Here is a 19,172-nt window from a genome sequence, read left to right on the forward strand (position 1 = left end):
TCTCCTTTTCCACCTATCCACTCCACCCTCTCCTCCCTGACCTATCACCTTCATCCCCTCCCCCACTCACCCATTGTACTCTATGCTACTTTCTCCCCATCCCCACCCTCCTCTAGCTTATCTCTCCATGCTTCAGGCTCACTGCCTTTATTCCTGATGAAGGGCTTTTGCCCAAAACGTCGATCTCGAAGCTCCTTGGATGCTGCCTGAACTGCTGTGCTCTTCCAGCACCACTAATCCAGAATCTGGTTTCCAGCATCTGCAGTCATTGTTTTTACCTATAGATCAGTAAATTTGCTAAAGGAGGAAGGCAATTTGCAACATAACACCATTTGTCCTGGTCTGAGCTTACATCAAACTTGCTGAACATGTATAAATATATTTGGTCAATTGGGTATGAATAGTGCCATAGTGTCCAAGCACCAGAGAATAAGATGGGAGAATGTGGAAAATATCTTATCAATGTTTCCTCTAATATCTCCTGCCACGGAAACTGTACAGCTTCGAAGGAACATTGTTGATAACTCATATACATGGAGTTATTACAGTAATACAACTGATCATTTCTTCAGAAATTCATCTTGTCAGTTAAACCAGTTCGGTCAAAGTGTGTTGATCTGAGCTGGAAGATTAGTTTTCAGATGTTTTGTCACCAAACTAGGTAACATTATCAATGAGAGTCTCCAGTGAAGCGCTGGTATGTTGGGCCTCTCTATTCATAAGTCTTGGTTTCTTAAGGTGGGTGTTGTCATTTCCTGTTTTTTTTTAAAGGGAAGGTAGATAGGATCCAAATCGATGTGTTTATTGATGGAGATCAGGTTAAAATGCCATGCTTCTAAGAATTCTCATGCATGTCTTTGTTTTGCCTGTCCTAGGATATGTGTGTTGTCCCAGTCAAAGTGGTAAATTTCTCTGTCTATATGTACGGAAACTAGTGATAGTGGGTCATGCCTTTTGGTGGCTTGTTGGTGTTCGTGTATTCTGGTAACAAATGTTTTTTACAGTTTAGATTAGATCAGATTACTTAGTGTGGAACAGGCCTTTTGGCCCAACAAGTCCACATCAACCCTCCGAAGAGCAACCCACCCAGACCCATTCTCCTACATTTACCCCTTCACCTAACACTACGGGCAATTTAGCATGGCCAATTCGCCTAAGCTGCACATTTTTGGACTGTAGGAGGAAACCGGAGCACCCAGAGGAAACCCACGCAGACACGGGGAGAATGTACAAACTCTACACAGACAGTTGCCTGAGGTGGGAATTGAACCCAGGTTTCTGGTGCTGTGAGGCAGCAGTGCTAACCACTGTGCCAACGTGCCTCCCTAAAAAGTATTTGACCGGATGTTGCGCAAGTGGCGATTGCACTGAATCGTGGCTTATATTAGATTAGATTATAGATTAGATTAGAATCCCTACAGTGTGGAAACAGGCCCTTCAGCCCAACAAGTCCTCTTGCATGGTATCTTGTACATGACATTAGATTTGCTTGATTTAAGGTAATGTGGCTATAGTTTTTGGTTGCGTTGTGTCCGCTGTTTGGGACACTGCATCACCCAAGAACTACAAAAAGCAGAAGAAAAATATCTATACAACGTTTTCTAGAAAAACAGATACTCTATAAACACAATCTGCCTATTCCTCAGAAACAAACCCGAACAAGCGTACACAACATAAACAGAAACTATAGCTACATTACCTGACATCGAGGACATATCAGAAATGACTTCCAGACTACTCAGGCCCCTTGGCATCATGGTAGCTCACAAACCTACCAACACACCTAAACAGCTACTAATGAAACTAAAGGATCCAATAGATATATCAGCAAATTTAATGTCATTTACAAGAGACCATGCAAGAACTGAAAAAAACACTACATCAGACAAACAAGCAGAAAACTAGCCACCAAGATACACTAACACCAACTAGCCACCAAAAGACATGACCCACTGGTACTCATTTCCATACTTACAGACAGAAGGATACCACTTTGACTGGTACAACACACACATCCTAGGACAGGCAAAACAAAGACATGCACGACAATTCTTAGAGGCATGGGATTCTAACTAGAACTGCATCAATATATACATCGATTTAAATCCTATCTACCTTCCCTTGAAAAATAGAACCAGAAACGACATCACCCACCTTAAGAAACCAAGACCTGTAAATAGAGAAGCAGGACATACCACCAACACTTCACCGGATACTACCCTGAAAAGCTTAACAGCCAGGTGGCCCAGGTTCGAGTCCCTCCTGCTCCAGAGGAGCTGTTTATAACCTCTCTCAACAGGTTAATTAAACAAAAAAAAAATGAAGAATCCCTACATCAATGTTGTGGAATTGAGATAATTGACTTGGGGTCATTGGTACCATATTCAGTCAAATGCTGCCTTCATATCAAGGACAGTGACTTTCACCTTGCTTCTGAAATGCAATAATTCTTTTTTTATTTGATAATTTTTTTGAATCAAGCTTGTATTGAGGTAAAGAGCCAAATGCCCCTGCAGAAACCAAACTGAGCATCCGTGAGCAATTCATGGCTGAGTAAATGCTGCTTGTCAGTTTTGTCAATGATACCTTCCACTTGTCTGATGATCAAGAGGAGGCTGATGGGATGGCAGTTGAAAGAACGGATTTTTCCTTTTTGTGGACGAGGCAATTCTTGGCAAGTTTCCACACTGGGCACCTGCCAGTGTTGTAGCTACAGTGGATCAGCCTGTCCAATGGCATACCTAATTCTGTAGCACAAATCTTCAAGACTATTGCTGGGATGTTGTCAGAGTCTTTGTTGTATCCAGCACCTTTTAACCATTTTGTTACATCACATGAAATGAATTGGAAGAAGGTTGGCATCTTTGGTGCTGCAGACCTATGATAAATCATCCGTTTAGATCTTCTGATTTAAATCATTACAGATTCTTCCACCTTGTTTTTATACTCGAGCTGGACTGCACCATTATTTTGAGCCTCCATCTCATGTTAGTTGTTGCTCAGTTGTGATTTGTGATTCAGAGTGCTGCCGACAGCATAAGTTCAGTTCCTGCATCGACTGAGGTTAACACGACAACACTCCTTCTCAAACTCTCCCCTCACCTGAGGCGTGGTGACCCTCTAGTTAAACCACCACCAGTCACCTCCCTCTAATGAGAGAACAGCCCTATGATCTGATAAGACTACGGCAACTTAATCTTTTGACGATCCATTGGTTGCAAAATTATTTATTTCTGTGTGCTACTTCCACTATTTAGCATACACGTATTATAGATTCATCAGGTTGATATTTTCATTTTTAGGTATGCCAGTACACTCCCTTACAATCCTCATTAAATCAAGGTTCATAGTGTCTTACTCTTTAAAAAAAAACTTTGCTTAGTCCAGAAAGTAATCATCTTGATGGCCTTCTCAGCAAGGAGTGATACTGGGCCCAAAAACCCTGAAGAAAGAGGGTAAAATGGATAGTAAAGAGTGATCCCTAAACAGCAAGCTGACCAGATAATTCAGAGGACCACAATGTAATCAAAAGCAGAAGAGAAATGTTTGAACTTGGGTAAGATTAGTGTCTTTGGAATCACTTCCCTACCTTATTAATACACAGTTAGTTGTTTTCCAGTGATCGATATAAGAGAAGACCATTATTGTAACATTTTGTGTCGGATAGAATCATCAGTTCAAGGAAGCAGTGAATAACAGTATAAATCTATTGTTAGAACAGCAACACTGTGCCCTACCTGACAGTGATAACATTTCAGCACCAATGCCAAGTAAAGTGTGATTGTGAATAATAAGCAATGAGTAATATTTCAAAGAAAAATGTATTTCATTTTTTCTGATATTGCTTCCAAAATTGTACTAATGTTATTTAAAACAAAAGTATATGCGGTGTTATTTGCCATAGCATTAATTATGATCAGTATGGACCTACCAGTTAAGTAAAATCTGAAATAACTACGGATGCTGTAAATCAGAAACAACAAGGGAAGTTGCTGGAAAAGTCTGCAAGTTTGGCAGTGTTTGTGAAAAGGAATCAGAATTAATGTTTTGGGTCTGGTTCTGAGGAAGGGTTACTAGATTGAACATTCATTCTGATTTCTATTCACAGATGCTGCTAGACCTGCTGAGCTTTTCCAGCAACTTTGGTTTTTGGACCCACCAGTTGTCTGTTTTCCCAATTTACCACCCCTTCTGTCTTGATGGTACTGACCAGCGATTCACAAAGTACCTGCAATCCGCTGTACATTTTTAAAAAAACCATTTGTGGGATGTGGGCATCGAAGGCTGGACCAGCATTTATTGCCCATCCCTAGTTGCCCTTGAGAAGGTGGTGGTGAGCTGCCCTCTTGAACCACTGCAGTCCACCTGCTGTGGGTTGATCTACAATGCCATTAGGGAGGGAACTCCAGAACCTTGACCTAGTGATAGTGATGGAACAACAATATATTTCCAAGTCTGGATGGTGAGTGGCTTGGAGGGGAACTTGCAGGTGGTGGTGTTCCCATGTAGCTGCTGTCCTTGTCATTCTAGATTCTCCCTTGACATTGAATGACAATTCCTTTATTTTTAGCTCAACATGGCAGGTATTCAGAAATAAGCCAAGGCGGGTAGTATACCATTGCTTCTTAGCAACGTGGTACCAGGAAAATTTTATCTTCTCGGCCTCGTTTGCATTGGTGAGTCATTCCCTGAGAAGGTGATGTCGAGTTGCAGGATGCCATTGCCAAAACTGAAACGGTATTCTGCTGCACTCCCCCAAGTTGCGAGAAGAACTTTTGGGAGGCTCTCACTATTGGGACAAGTGAGGAGGGGTTTTGGTTTGGAGTGGTGTGCCAGGGAGGTGCCTGGCAACCCCAGGGGCTTTTGAGAATGCAGAAATGCTGAGTGTGGGCTGCCAGGAGGCACCCTTTTCAGCTCGATCTCTCTCTCCAGCTGAGGTTGGCACTGCAGGGAAAAGATGGAAACCCTGGTCACCTCCTGAAGTACATGCAGAAGATGCTTCTGGAGATGTGTGTTTGTGTTTCTTCCTCTGGCTAGCTGCAGACGGTCACCACCCTGTCCCCTCCTTGTTCCCCCTGTTTCCTTGCCAGTAGCTAGAGTGATGGAGTGCGGATCTGTGATCAAGCCCAACAGACTTAAAGGTGCTAGATTTGGCACTCTATGGTGGTGACCACGAACTTTGTGTCCATTTGCCCAGTGTCCCTGACAAACCTGCCTGCTGCTGTGTCCGCATGTGCATTTGGATGAGGTCATGAACTGCTGACCGCATGGGTTGGCTCCTACCTGGGGCTGAGCAGATAACTAGTCGCCCACAGTCCTTGGACTGCTGCTGACCTGGACGTTTCTTCTGCAGAGACGGAGCGGTGATGTGATGACCAGCAGATGCTACTGACGCTAATCTAGCTTTGCCAGTGAATCCTCTGTGGCATCTGTGTCCTCTTTCTCAGAGGTGGAGCAGGTCTTGTGGACTGTCTACTTGATCATGAAGAATGTACTAATACCAAATGTGCTTGCAGGAGACAGAGAGAAAGTGCACCATAAACAATGGGTATACTTTGCGGTGATATATTTACTGAAGGGGGGGTGGGAAGGAAGCAGTTATGGGAGAGTAGTACAGTAATGGACAATGCTTCCTTCTTGGCTACTGGGACCATGTTTTGGCATCACCATAGTACTGGTCCCAGCCCATGCCAGTGAGTGCCAAGACCTTTTCTTCAAAGAGGGAGAGGAACCAAATGTTCAGGAGCCCCACCACACATCTTTGACTCTTTCAGCCCTATTATGCACTATTTTTCTCCTGGAATGAGAGAAAGTGATGGATTGAGAGCTTAAAGCAGTGGCACAGCTGTTAGTGGTGGTGCAAGTGGGGAGAGATGTTGAGGTTTCCCAAATGAGTGAGTATGCAACTCTGAGGCTATGCAGGGTTAGTCGTCTAGGATATGGAGGTGACTAAGAGTGAGTGAGGGGAGATGTTGCATGCAGTGGTAAGATCATGACCTTTGGTAGCTGGTCAGTACAATGGTAGACAGAGTTACCAGAGAGAAAAGGGTGGCATTTAGCATGGTGAAGCAGAGAAAGTCATTCACTGCTGGGTGTTTCTCTGTACCATTTGAGACCACACTGACTAAGTGACAACCTCTGAGCAGGCTGGCAGGGTCTGATATTGTGGCCTTCTCTACCAATCTCAGGAGAAGAAGATGGCCCTCCACAGAACCAGTTTTCCACCAGGATATCCAGGTCTCTGTCTGCAAAGCAGGGTGCCAGTGTCCCCTTATCTACCATTTCATGCAGAGAGGATCAGAGATTCACACTCAGTGTAGGTACTACAGAATCCACATTGTGATGGCCCTCAAATCCTGGTAATCCAGTGCAGAACAGATTCCTGTACTGCATGTCAGTTTGCATGCTGTGATGATGGTAGCAGTTTAAAATTTCACTGCAGCATTCAGATGGCTACTTGTAGTCTGCAATGGAAGCTGTGACGTTAGCCATTTAGATGCCATATCATTGGTTCAAATACATTGGTTGCCATTTCTATGCTGGAAAGAATTGTCTTTTCAAAGTCTTGCATCAAGTTGGTGCTGGTCGCCTCCATGCTCCTTTAACGTTGATTCTCTGCTTTCTAGGTAGGTGCTGAATGTAATAAGCAGTTTGCTTTTGCAGATGTTTTGATTGAAGGATGTCCCATGAAAATGCTCATGTGATTCCTCTGCAGTGAAAACACACTGTCCCTTATACTGACCTGAAACCAACTCCATGCAGTGTTTTGCCACATGCAAATCCCACCTCTACACTCTCCTCTAAATTACAGTGTCAGTTCCTGAACTGATGGCTGTAAATGGGAAATCAAATGAGATTGTGCCTGCATCATTATTGGCTTTTTATTGTTCCTCCACTGCCTGGTCAGATTTCACCTCTTGGGTATCTCGAAACAGGAAGACACAATGGTACGTTTGTAGGGGCAAGGTTTGGGTAGGGGTTGATGGTGGTGGATCGAGGGTAAGTGGTGCATGGTTAGCACCATTTGTAAATCAGAGGATAATGTCATGAGGGGAAAGTGGGACGCGAATAGGAGGGTTCAGTAGGAGGATACCGTCACTTTCAATAGTTTTAGCCAGTCCATTAGCTATGGCCCAAACAATGTCAATCCTAATAATGGCTAGTATTGTATCCTCCCTTCCATGGGAACCAAGACATGTAGACTCACTTATCTCTTTGTGTGCCTTTTTGTTCTGCAAAAGAGAGGGACGAGTGTCAATGTGTAAGATGGAATCTGCATGAGTTATGGGATTGCCATGGTTAAATAGCTGGCAGTGTGTGCAAGCTGAGAGGTGTGAGTTTGAGGGTGGAGCCTAGAAATGTGACGTGAGTCCTGGTTGATAGAGCATGTTGGTCAATGAGTGATGTGGTGGTGCAAATTAAGCAGTATCTGATGCAGGGATCCCCAAACTGTAGCTCACTATCAACTAGTAATTGGAGTTGTGAACTCCTAAAATAGCAGTGATGACAGTAAAGTGGAGACTGGGATATTAGGTGTGGCCTAATATCATGAACTGTGAGCTGTAATAGCTGAGAGCAACAAAATGCAAAATGGTATACATCTGATTTAGTTTTTTAAAATATTTCTACCCCTGCAACTTAATCCCCTAAATCACATCCCTCCTTGGTAACACTCCAATTTTGACTCCGGGGTCACATTAAGGGTGTGAAGTTTTAAAAGTTCTGCTCTTACACTCTCACTCTGCTGAAAGTTTGCCATTTAAAGTGTGAATATTTGATAATGCTTTTGTACCTGAGGAGAACTGAAGCAGTTTATCTCACAATTTAGCTCAGAGTTTTGGAGAAAGTGGATGCAGAAAATAGAATGTATTACTCATTTTGCATTTAATTTATTACCAGAATTTAGCAATTTTAAAAGCATACTTTAGCTACATGCACTCCAAGTAGAATTGTTCTGAATCCAGCAGTATGTATTGCCACATAGAATGATGAGGTATGGGCTGTAACCTTCTCACTTTTTCCACAGTTGAAAAGGATCTGATGGAGGAATTAAGCAGACATCAGACACTTTTCTCCACATCAAGAGAAGGAGAAACTGTGCTTTGTCTATGGTTAATAATGTCCCAGTGAATTCAGCATAGGTGATCTGAGACTTGATGATTGGTACAACCTGAATCTAGATTAGAGTGGTGCTGGAACATGCTGTAGGTAATTTGTGCTCCTGTCAGTCATCAGTTTTGAGACACATTGCTTTATCTATAACTGTTCCCAGCTGCAATTTGTTACAATGCGAACATGAGATGTACAAAACATGATTTTTTTAAAAAATAACAAATAATCCAAGAACAGAGGTAAAGTTCTCTTACGCAAATTCTAGTCACTGGCTGACCAGTAGGCTTTGGCAGAGCTTGGGAATAGGTTACTTGTTGTTTATTTCACTGAAAGAAATTAAATATGGTACAGGTACAACCTAATGAGAAAGAAGGCAAATAAAATAAAAATGTGTTTTTCAAATATTATTTTGAAATTGTTTTCTCTCGTCAATGTAGTAATTGAATATTTTTTTAAAAAGCTGATGCTGATATAATGATGCTCATAACGTGCACTAATTTTGCACATACTATTTCTTTAATATAATGTTGCACTGTTTACTCTTAAAGGAACAATGTCACAAAGTGTTCCCAATATTTAACTGTGTTGTGCTGTCAATTCACTACAAATTCACAGCTTAGACAGAATTCCGTTTGAAAATACAATATTACAGGTGGCCGCAGAAATTAAAGAGTCAAGAAAATTAAAACTGTTAATGGAAATTGCACTATATATGAATTGACATAGTTCTTCATGCAATTCACTTTGTGGTGGGTCGTGAATTTGACCACAGAAAAAACTTTGCAACATTAAGGCAAAATAGATTGACAAGTCAGTTTTACCTCAATAAGTTGCGAAGAACATGAACAGATGCTTGACAACAGCTTGTTGGCCAGGAATCTAAATAACAACACATGTTATGAAGAAGTTGGGCATAAAAAATAGACAACAATTTAAATTTTAAAAGTATTTTTTTTTTTACAAAAGCTGCAGTGTCAAACATACTTGAATCTAATGTTAAAAACAGAATGTTGGAGTCATTCAGCAGATTAGGCATAATCTGTGTAAAGAAACAGCAGTAATTTTTTCATGTTGACCTTTTTTTTTATCTGAGCTGAATTGTCCAATTTGCAGCTGTAGAGTTTGTTGTGATGAATCTGTTGAAATGACAGCATAACTACCTTTTTATGTGTTCTCCACATACCTGTGAGATAACAAGCCTCTTTAATTCATGTCTGTTTCACACCATTTTCTCTTCTGTTATAACTTTCTCTTTGTCTCTCTCTGTTAGTATATTCTCCTCTCTGTCTCATATTCCTTCATACCCTCTGCAGAAAGTGATCTTTCCAAGACAGGATGATGTCCTTATTTCCTTCTTGCCTCTGGCTCACATGTTTGAGAGAGTTATCCAGGTAAGAGTCTACCTCACCATCTTATGCCACCTATTATGTTTTACAGAGCCAATGGTTGCCTACATCTGCTGATGTACATATTTCCTACTTGCCATTAGCACACATGTTTGAAAGAATGGTACAGGTAAGAATGGTACAGGCAGCAAAGAAACATCTGCCACTTTACTTCACATCTAAAATGTGTGCACTTATTTGCTGTTCTCCCTGTCTTTATGCTTTCAATAAAGCACTATTAAAGATCAGTATAGATTTCCATTAACAGAACATTTCTGAATTTAATGATTATAACCATATCACATTGTGGCCACTGATAATATATTTGCTGACAGTTTTAATGCTTTTAAATTTCTTTGATTTCCATCTCACTGAGTGCAATTTAAAAACATTGCTTGAGATCCTGTGATGCAGTGTTCTTGATCAATGTTGTTGTACATAGTTGAGTATTAAGTTCAAAGTCATTTCAAAATTGTGTGGCTTGATGCTGAGTGAAATTTAATGCGCTCACACAACAGTTTTGAATGAAGATGGTTTTTCACTCCATTTTTGTAATTACCTGTCCAGAATATCGGATGTTTTAATTTTCCAGTAACAGTATCCAAATGTTCCTAAACTATTCCCATGCCCCACGCTCTAGTTTGCTTTCCACAGCTGTAGAGGGAAATTCAAAAGGAGAATCATTCTTCATAAAACATCTAGAAGAAATGTCATTAGCTCCCAGATAAGCCTTTGGTTTGTATCTGGTAGAGTGGGAGGAGGCATTTCTGGTAAGTTAATTGATCAATGGTGTGAAGTTGTTGCATCAGCTCAGTCAGTGGCTAAAACTGATATCACAGGCCCATCTTTGGAAAAGGCAGAGAGTTTGAAGGGTTTAAAAGGGTAGGAAAAATGCAAATACAGAACATTATTATTAAAATTGACTGCCATTTTGTTGCCAGAGTTGGAGGGTTTGCGCTATAGTGAGAGGTTGAATAGGCTGGGGCTGTTTTCCCTGAAGTGTGGGAGGCTGGAGGCTCCTTATAAATCATGAGGGGCATGAATAAGGTGAATGGCCAAGATCTTTTTCCCAGGGTAGGGGAGTCCACAATTAGAGGGCATAGTTTTAAGCTGAGATGGGAACAATTTGAAAAGGGGGCAACTTTTTAACACGAGGGTGTTTTGTGTATGGAATATGCTGCTAGAGGAAGTGGTGGTGGCTGGTACAGTTACAACATTTTAAAAGGCATTTGGATGGGTACATGAATAGGAAGGGTTTAGAGGGATTTCAGACAAATGCTGGCAAATGGGACTGGATTAATTTAGGATATCTGGTCAGCATGGGCAAATTGGACCAAAAGGTCTGTTTCCGTGCTGTATAACTCTGACATGCACATATGAAAATACACACACGCAACCTCAGCAGAAGAATTTGGTGATTCTGTTTTAACATGCATGAAATGCATATTTGATGTGAGTTTTTTTGGGATTTCTTTCATACCCTGTAGCCATAAGAAGTTATAATGGTGGAGAAGGAAGATCATTTAGCCTATCAACTTTTGAGGAGGAGATAACATTGTGTTCATGTCACTGGATGAGTAATCCAGAGGCTGAGTTCTGGGGAATGGAATTTAAATTCTTTAATTGATAAATCTAGAAAATGAAAATAGTCACAGTAATGGTGCCATGAAATAATCATCAATTGGCATAAAAATCCATTCTGTTTGCTAATGTTCTTTTGTGAAGAAAAGCTGCTGTCCTTATTTGGTCTGACTTACATATGCTCCCAACCCAAAGCAATGGGTGGCACAATGGCACAGTGGTTAGCACTGCTGCCTCACAGCGCCAGAGACCAGGGTTCAATTCCCGCCTCAGGCAATTGTCTGTGTAGAGTTTGCACATTCTCCCTGTGTCTGCATGGATTTCCTCCGGGTGCTCCAGTTTCCTCTCACAATCCACAAATGTACAGGTTAGGTGAATTGGCCATGCTAAATTGCCCGTAGTGTTAGGTGAAGGGATAAATGTAGGGGAATGGGTCTGGGTGGGTTGCTCTTCAGAGGGCCGGTGTGGACTTGTTGGGCCGAAGGGCCTGTTTCCACACTGTAAGTAATCTAACCTAATCAATGAGGTTAATTCTGAAGCGTTCTCTGTAAACGCTTAGCAAGCTACTCTGTTGACAGGCAGTAAGGAATGGACAACAAATTGACGCAGAGTGGAGGGCACATCTCTATTTACATTAATGATGCTGAGGGTGGAGATGGTCGAGAGCATAACATTCCTGGGGGTGAAGATCACACCCACATTGATGCACTACAATCAAGAAGGCACAACATCACCTCTTTTCTTTTCCTCAGGAAGCTAAAAAAATTCAGTATGTCCATAAAGACTCTTATGAATATTTGTAGAATCACCATAGAAAGCCTTCTCTCTGGATGCATCATAGCACGGTATGGCAACTGCTGACCCCAAGACCACAAGAAACAGCAGAGTTGTGAACGCAGCCCAGTCCATCACGCAAACCAGCCTTCCATTCATTGACTTCATCTATACTTCCTGCTGCATCAAAAAAGCAATCAACATAATCAAAGACCCGTCCTACTCCCAGATCATCTCTTCCACCTTGTTCTGTTGGGCAGAAGATATCAATGTTTGAATACACTTATGAACAGATTCAGATAACGCTGTTAGATTAGATTCCCTACAGTGTGGAAATAGGCCATTCGGCCTAACCTGTCCATACCGACTCTCCAAAGAGCAACCCACACAGACCCACTTTTCTCTGACCAATTATTAGACTTCTGAATGGAACTCTTAAATCTTAATGTTGTTTTCTATCTGCACCTTCTTGACAGCTGTAACACTATCCTGCGCTCTGTTCAGTTGCCCTGACATGCTTGTACAGTACAATCTGCCTGTAAAGCATCTAAGACAACACTTTTCACTGTAACTCTGTACTCATGACTAATAAATCAAAACAATTCAAATTAAATGCTGGCCTTGTTAGTGACATCAACATTCCATGAAAAAATAAACCTGTAACAACTCTGTAATCCAGTGTTTCACTGCTTATCTCTATAGTTTGGCACATCCATTTCCAACAAGTGTCCATCAAAATTTCCTTCTGAAATTATTGTTCATCTGTGCTTCCACCACACACCTAAGCAGCAAACTCCTAGTCAGTCAAAGAACTCTGGCATTGATTGCTGTACCTTCCTCCTGCTTGTTGGAATGTGCCTTGCCTCCTTGAAACATGGATTCATGCTGCAGAAAAGGCACGTTGGCCCATCGAATCTGCACTGACATTAATTACACACTTCATCACTAACATCTTCTTCTTTAAAGATGAGCCATTGTTCCCTTGCAGATTTTCCTGTAAATCTTTGCTTTAATTTTATCCTAGCCAGATCCCACTCATCCCACTGAAATTAACCTCTTCAGATTTAGAAGTTCAACTTTGGACTATTCCTTGCTCTTCTCCATTACTAATCTAAATCTTATGATACAATAATCATTCTTAACCCAATGCATCCCACAGCCTCTTGGTCATCTTACAAATATTCTATTTGCTCACGGCTAACTTGAAATTCTTTGAACAATTGGTATAAAAATATATTACATCATTTTAAATAAATATGATTTCATTTTCTTCCAGTCTGTCGTGATATGTCACGGAGGCCGGATAGGTTTTTTCCAAGGTGATATTAGACTGCTGTCTGATGATATGAAGGCCCTTCATCCAACTATTTTTCCTGTTGTTCCAAGACTGCTAAATCGAATGTATGATAAGGTAAGCTCTCTGTAATTATTCACAGTTTGGTATGTGTTGCAGAATGTGTGAACAACTTACGTTTGCAAGACAACAACTTGCATTTATGCAGAGTATTTAAAGAAGAGGAATACCTGAATGTCTTTTATATAGGGGTGAATAAAAATAAAATAGGTTTTAAAAATGAATCAAGGAATGGATGCTAAGTTTGTGCAAGTTAAGAGTTTTGTTTAAAAAAATTTGAATATTAAGTGAGAAGAGAGGCATGGACATATTATGAGTGACAGGTTTTATTGACCATTAGTGGCTTGGATGTACAGATGTCTAGAATGGGAGTACTTGATGGATTTGGGGAGTCCATAAGACTAGATGAGACTTTATATTCATTCATGTGATGTGGCTGACACTGGTTAGGCCATGATTTATTGCCCATCCTTAATTACCCAGAAGGCAGTTGACAGTCTCCCACATTGCTGTGAGTCTAAAGTCACACATATGTCAGACCAGGCAAGGGTGGCTGTTTTGCACATTAAGGAATCAGGATACTTTTTCATGACAAATGGCAATGGTTACATAGTTGCCATTTAGGCTAGCTTTTTAATTCCATATTTTTAATGAATTCATATTTCATCATCTGCCATTGATCAAATAGAACCTATTTTCCCAGAACATTAGCTTGGGATTCTGGATTACAGATCTAGTGATATTACCACTATGTTACCACTTCCTCAAGAGGTAAAATGGGAATAGATGCTGGATGGATTTGAAGATAAAAATTTGAAGATATGTTAAATACATTTGATGATGAGGAACAGCATGGACAAGTGAAAATAAGGTTCTGTAATTTATTATGGATAAATTTATAGCTGAATTAAGATTAAATTGGTGTACAGATAGAGGACAGTCAGAGGTATAGCTAAGTCTTTGTCCATGGACTACAATTCCTAACCCTTCCCAAAGGATAAATTCCTCAGCCTTCACCATAGAGTCCTACAGCACATATACAGACCCTTGGGTCCAGCTTGTCCATTCTGACAAAGTTTCTCAAACTAATTAGTCCCATTTTCCTGTGTTTGGCCTATATCCCTCTAATCCTTTCATGTTGTCTGTCAAGGTATCTTTTAAATATTGTGATTGTACCTGCAACTACCATTTCCTCAGGCAGTTCATTCCATATATGACCCACCTGCTGTGTGAAGAAGTTGCCCCTGTGGTCCCTTTTAAATCTTTCTCCTCTCACCTTAAAATTACGCCCCATAATTTTAAACTCCCTTACCCTAGGGAAAAAGACCCTTGCTATTCACATATGCCCCTCATGATTTTATAAATCTCTAAGATGATCCCTCAACCTCCTATATTCCAGCCGATTGAGCCTCTCCTCATAACTCCAGTCCCGGTGACATGCTCCTAAATCTTTTCAGCACTTTCTCCAGTTTAATAACATCCTTCCTATAGGACGGTGACCAGAACTATACACAGTACTCAGAGCGTGATAGAGTTTAGGAAGAAAAGGCCCCCAGATTTTCTACTGCTCTGTAAGCCCTGTGGCCTGATGTTGTTGGCCTTTGAGTTAAAAATTAAAATGGCAGTTGTGCAAGTGGGGGCTGAGACCACTGGTAAATTATCCTGGCTGCAGCAATAAAGACGCTTAGTTGATATTATCTCATCCTTTTTGATCGGCCAAGGTATCTTATCTGAAACAAGTGGGAACCACAATATGAAAACAGCAAGCTTTCACTAGGGATGACATGGATAAATACAGAGGAACCTCCATTATCTGAACGAGATGGGCGGGCACTATTTCGTTCGGATAATTGATTATTCGGTTAATTGATTCAATGCCTGCCCTCTGGGGCTCAGTTTTCTGTTAAATCCGCTCCCTGTTCAGGAGATGAGGCAGCAGCACACAGCGCGTGAGCCTCTACCCCCCCCACCGTCGACCGCCTCCTAACCCCGTCCAACAACGGCCCCCACCGTCCATCCTCATCCCCGTTTCCCCCCCCATCCGCCCCGGGGCAGCCGGACCGGACACTAACAGTAAGACTGCTGCTGCCTTTGGGGGGGGGGTGAGTCTCCAAATAGTGCGCGCGCACACAAAACCTTTTACTGTAACTTTTTGAAAGGTTCCACCTTTGCTTTGTACAGGACAATGTTGGAGAGATTATTTGGGGAAGCGGGGGGGGGGATTTTAGGGTACACCCCTGTGTCGAACTCCAGGAAAAGTGTGGGAAGAGAGAGAGAGAGAAGAAAGTGAGAAAGTCAGTAATTTGGAGATTGTGCCTGGGCTCCCATCAATGTCCAGGACTGTTCTCAGCAGCATTTCGGTAAGCTGAGTTCACTTTTAATTACTGTAAACAAAAGACATGATCAGTGTTGGAAAGACGTCTAATGTAATGTTTCTATCGGCACCTGGAGATCTAATTCAGATAGTTGTTATTTGGATAATCGAGGTTCCTCTGTAAATGGGAGAGAGTGTGAGACTTTATCTTTATCAAACAGTTTGCTGAGTTTGGACATGGGAAGAAAGAATCTGAGATTTTTTAGGATTTTTTTAAACAAGTTCCTTTTACTTAAAAGCTAGTAAAAATATTTAACAAGTAAGCTTTCAATAGTACTGTCACACAGTAATACCAGTTTACACATGTGCACAAATTTACCCCCTTCACTGTAATATGCCTATTATCAGTTGTTTACGTTTATAGCCATTCATAATGGCTTTCCACATTTTCAAGTACTTATCAGACCGTTAAAAGATGAAACATTTCACTAAGGTTTACACACTAGTTAACTTTGCAGTCAAACAAAGCTTAATCTAAAAATCTAATGGAAATGGGCCTGGGTGGGTTACTCTTCGGAGGGTCGGTGTAGACTGGTTGAGCCGAAGGGCCTGTTTCCGCACTGTAGGGAATCTAATCTAAAAACAACTTCAATTGGGTAAGGCAAGTTGTTAAATCTGCTACAAATTGGACTGGAAATGACTATGCAATGGCTTCCCTACACAAGTTAGGGAAGCCATTGCATAGCTAACTTCTGATAAGTTAGCTGTCAAACCCCAATGGTTTCTGGTGCTCAAAAAAGCACATTAATAAAAGGAATCTTTTGGAAAATTGCAGAATTTCAGTGGGCAATTTCAACACTGTGCTGACTGAACAGTATACTTTCCTGGTATAGCAACACTAAAGTACAAATTTCTTTTCAATTATATTTAGATATTTAGCCAGGCAGGCACACCAGTAAAACGCTGGCTACTTGAATTTGCAGCCAGAAGAAAGGCAACTGAAGTGCGAAATGGCATCATACGGAACAACAGTCTGTGGGATAAACTCTTTTTCAAAAAAATACAGGTAAATAATTATTCATTTTACAAATTCACTTTGAGATAATTAGAGGCAATGCTTTAAAAAAAAGCACTTCTGTCTGTCAAATTGTCTCCTGGGAAGTGCTTTAGGATTGTATTTTGTGACCTAAACTGATGTGCTAAGAATTAATTCATTACAGCTTGATTTGAAAATGGTTTGTCAGATAAAATGTAGGTCAGTGTATTATTAGGAAAAAATTGTAAAGTCGATTCTTTTATCTTTGGCTGTATGTAACAATGTGATTTTAAGCACCACATGGAAGTAGCCCATTCTCCTGCAGAGTAGCAAACATCTATTTGATTTCTTCTGTGGTAACAAAAAGCACAACATCATACATGTGATTTAAAAAAAAAACCATTGAGAATCAGCATTTAGTGGATGTAGGAAGCCTTTAGTCTATACCAGGCTCACCGCAATAAAATAAAGCCTGGCTACAGTTATCTCCAATTATCTTCAATTCTGGCAGTGAAAAGGACAAGAAAACTACATAAGAATGCATCTCATATCACATGTCAGTGACTACTTTTAGTATAATTTAAGATATTTTAATTTCTACTTATTATGGAGCTCCAGTACTGCACAGGGAATAGTTTGCTGACATTAACAATGGGATTATTAGCATGGTGCTCCACAGGGAGCCATAGAAATTGGTGTTTAGGTCATGTGGGAGGGATCTGAGACAAGAAACATTTGCACCAGCTAAAAATATAGCACTATTGGTTTTTGTGGCTCATTCACCTCCTTTACAGCCACTTCAGTAATGAATGAGATGCAAATCCATTTGTCTTTTCAATTTATTAGATTATTAGATTACATTAGATTACATTACAGTGTGGAAACAGGCCCTTCGGCCCAACAAGTATTGAACCCGGGTCTCAGGCGCTGTGAGGCAGCAGTGCTAACCACTGTGCCACCGTGCCGCCCACCAATTTATCTTGAAACTGCAATGTCAGAATGGAAAATTAACTGAAATACCACTTGCAAGAGAGCATTTTAAAATTACACAATAAAACCAGTTTAAATATTTTGGATCGGCCAAGCAGTATATATATTTTTAAAAATTGGTGAAATTTATGTATTGCTTTGCATTTGACCACTGTATTAACTACACAGGATAGCCTTGGAGGAAAGGTGAGAATGATTGTCACAGGTGCTGCCCCTGCCTCACCTGCTGTACTTGGCTTCCTAAGAGCAGCACTTGGTTGTCAGGTATGAAAACCAGAATTTTATTTATTCCTTCATTACAATTCTTTCAGTTTTCATAAAACGTTTTTTACATTAATCCAATTTTTGGGGAAAAAAGTATACTTCTCAACAGTTTTCTCAAAAAATGTCTCCACAAGTACCACACCAATGAATAATTGCATGTTTAGTTCTCTTTTTTTTTTGGTGAGTTCTTGATTGTGCCTGATCAGCGTTGGGGACGTATTGAAGAGAGGCCCAAAGTACAAACTTGTCAGGTTAATCGGAGAGCTGGAGTTTTAGGTGTTAATTAATTTGTCGCTCCTATCACAGACAAAGTTCACCATATTGAGTGCCAATCACCTAGTTAAAAGCCAACTGGTAATCTTCAGCAACTATCCTGACCATGTGCAGGCCTTGTCAGTGGTATCCCATCCTGCAAGTCAAAGGCGAAGAGCTTCTGGGTCCTAAAGATCATTAGTTGAGGCCAATCCCCAGGGATATAGTGTCATTGAATCACCAGAGCTGTACAGCACGGAAACAGACCCTTCAGTCTACCTCGTCCAAGCTGACCAGATATCCTAAATTAATCTAGTCCCATTTGCCAGCACTTGGCCCATATCCCTCAAAACCCTTCCTATTCATATACCCATCCAGATGCCTTTTAAATGTTGCAATTTTACCAGCTCCCACCACTTCCTCTGGCAGCTCATTACACATACACACCACCTGTTTGAAAAGAAAATGCCCCTTAGGTTCCTTTTATATCTTTTTCCAGATCATTAGTTGAGGCCAATCCCCAGGGATATAGTGTCATTGAATCACCAGAGTTGTACAGCACGGAAACAGACCCTTCAGTCTACCTCGTCCAAGCTGACCAGATATCCTAAATTAATCTAGTCCCATTTGCCAGCACTTGGCCCATATCCCTCAAAACCCTTCCTATTCATATACCCATCCAGATGCCTTTTAAATGTTGCAATTTTACCAGCTCCCACCACTTCCTCTGGCAGCTCATTACACATACACACCACCTGTTTGAAAAGAAAATGCCCCTTAGGTTCCTTTTATATCTTTTTCCTGTCACCTTAAACCTATGTCCTCTACTTTTGCTCCTCTACCCTGGTGAAAAAAGACCTTGGCTATTCACCCTCATGATTTTCTAAACATTCATAAGGTCACCACTCCACTTCCAATATTCCAGCGAAAACAGCCCCAGCCTATTCAACCTCTCCCTCTTGCTCAAACCCTACAATCCCAGTAACTTCTTTTAAGTCCTTTCTGCACTCTTTCAGGTTTAACAACATTGCTCCTATAGCACGATATATGTGCTATGTCATATACAGCTGGAACATGATACCCTAAATCCTGTACTCAATGCACTTCTTT

At 40.9% G+C, this 19,172-nt stretch overlaps 1 protein-coding gene across 6 annotated transcripts in view; it reads left to right on the plus strand.

Annotated features, from left to right (window-relative positions):
* Window positions 1-19,172, plus strand: part of LOC122556574 (long-chain-fatty-acid--CoA ligase 6-like) — a 189,921-nt gene that overhangs the window by 116,857 nt on the left and 53,892 nt on the right. For 5 of the 6 annotated variants that reach the window (XM_043703392.1, XM_043703394.1, XM_043703395.1 and 2 more), the window contains 4 exons: window positions 9,550-9,627; window positions 13,129-13,263; window positions 16,452-16,586; window positions 17,715-17,810. In XM_043703392.1, coding sequence (XP_043559327.1) covers window positions 9,550-9,627; window positions 13,129-13,263; window positions 16,452-16,586; window positions 17,715-17,810 — 444 coding nt within the window. Of the gene's footprint in view, window positions 1-9,425; window positions 9,504-9,549; window positions 9,628-13,128; window positions 13,264-16,451; window positions 16,587-17,714; window positions 17,811-19,172 lie in introns of all 6 variants that reach the window. The other variant, XM_043703393.1, reaches the window with a different exon arrangement.

Source organism: Chiloscyllium plagiosum, chromosome 14 (genome assembly GCF_004010195.1).
Source record: "Chiloscyllium plagiosum isolate BGI_BamShark_2017 chromosome 14, ASM401019v2, whole genome shotgun sequence".
NCBI lineage: Eukaryota > Metazoa > Chordata > Chondrichthyes > Orectolobiformes > Hemiscylliidae > Chiloscyllium > Chiloscyllium plagiosum.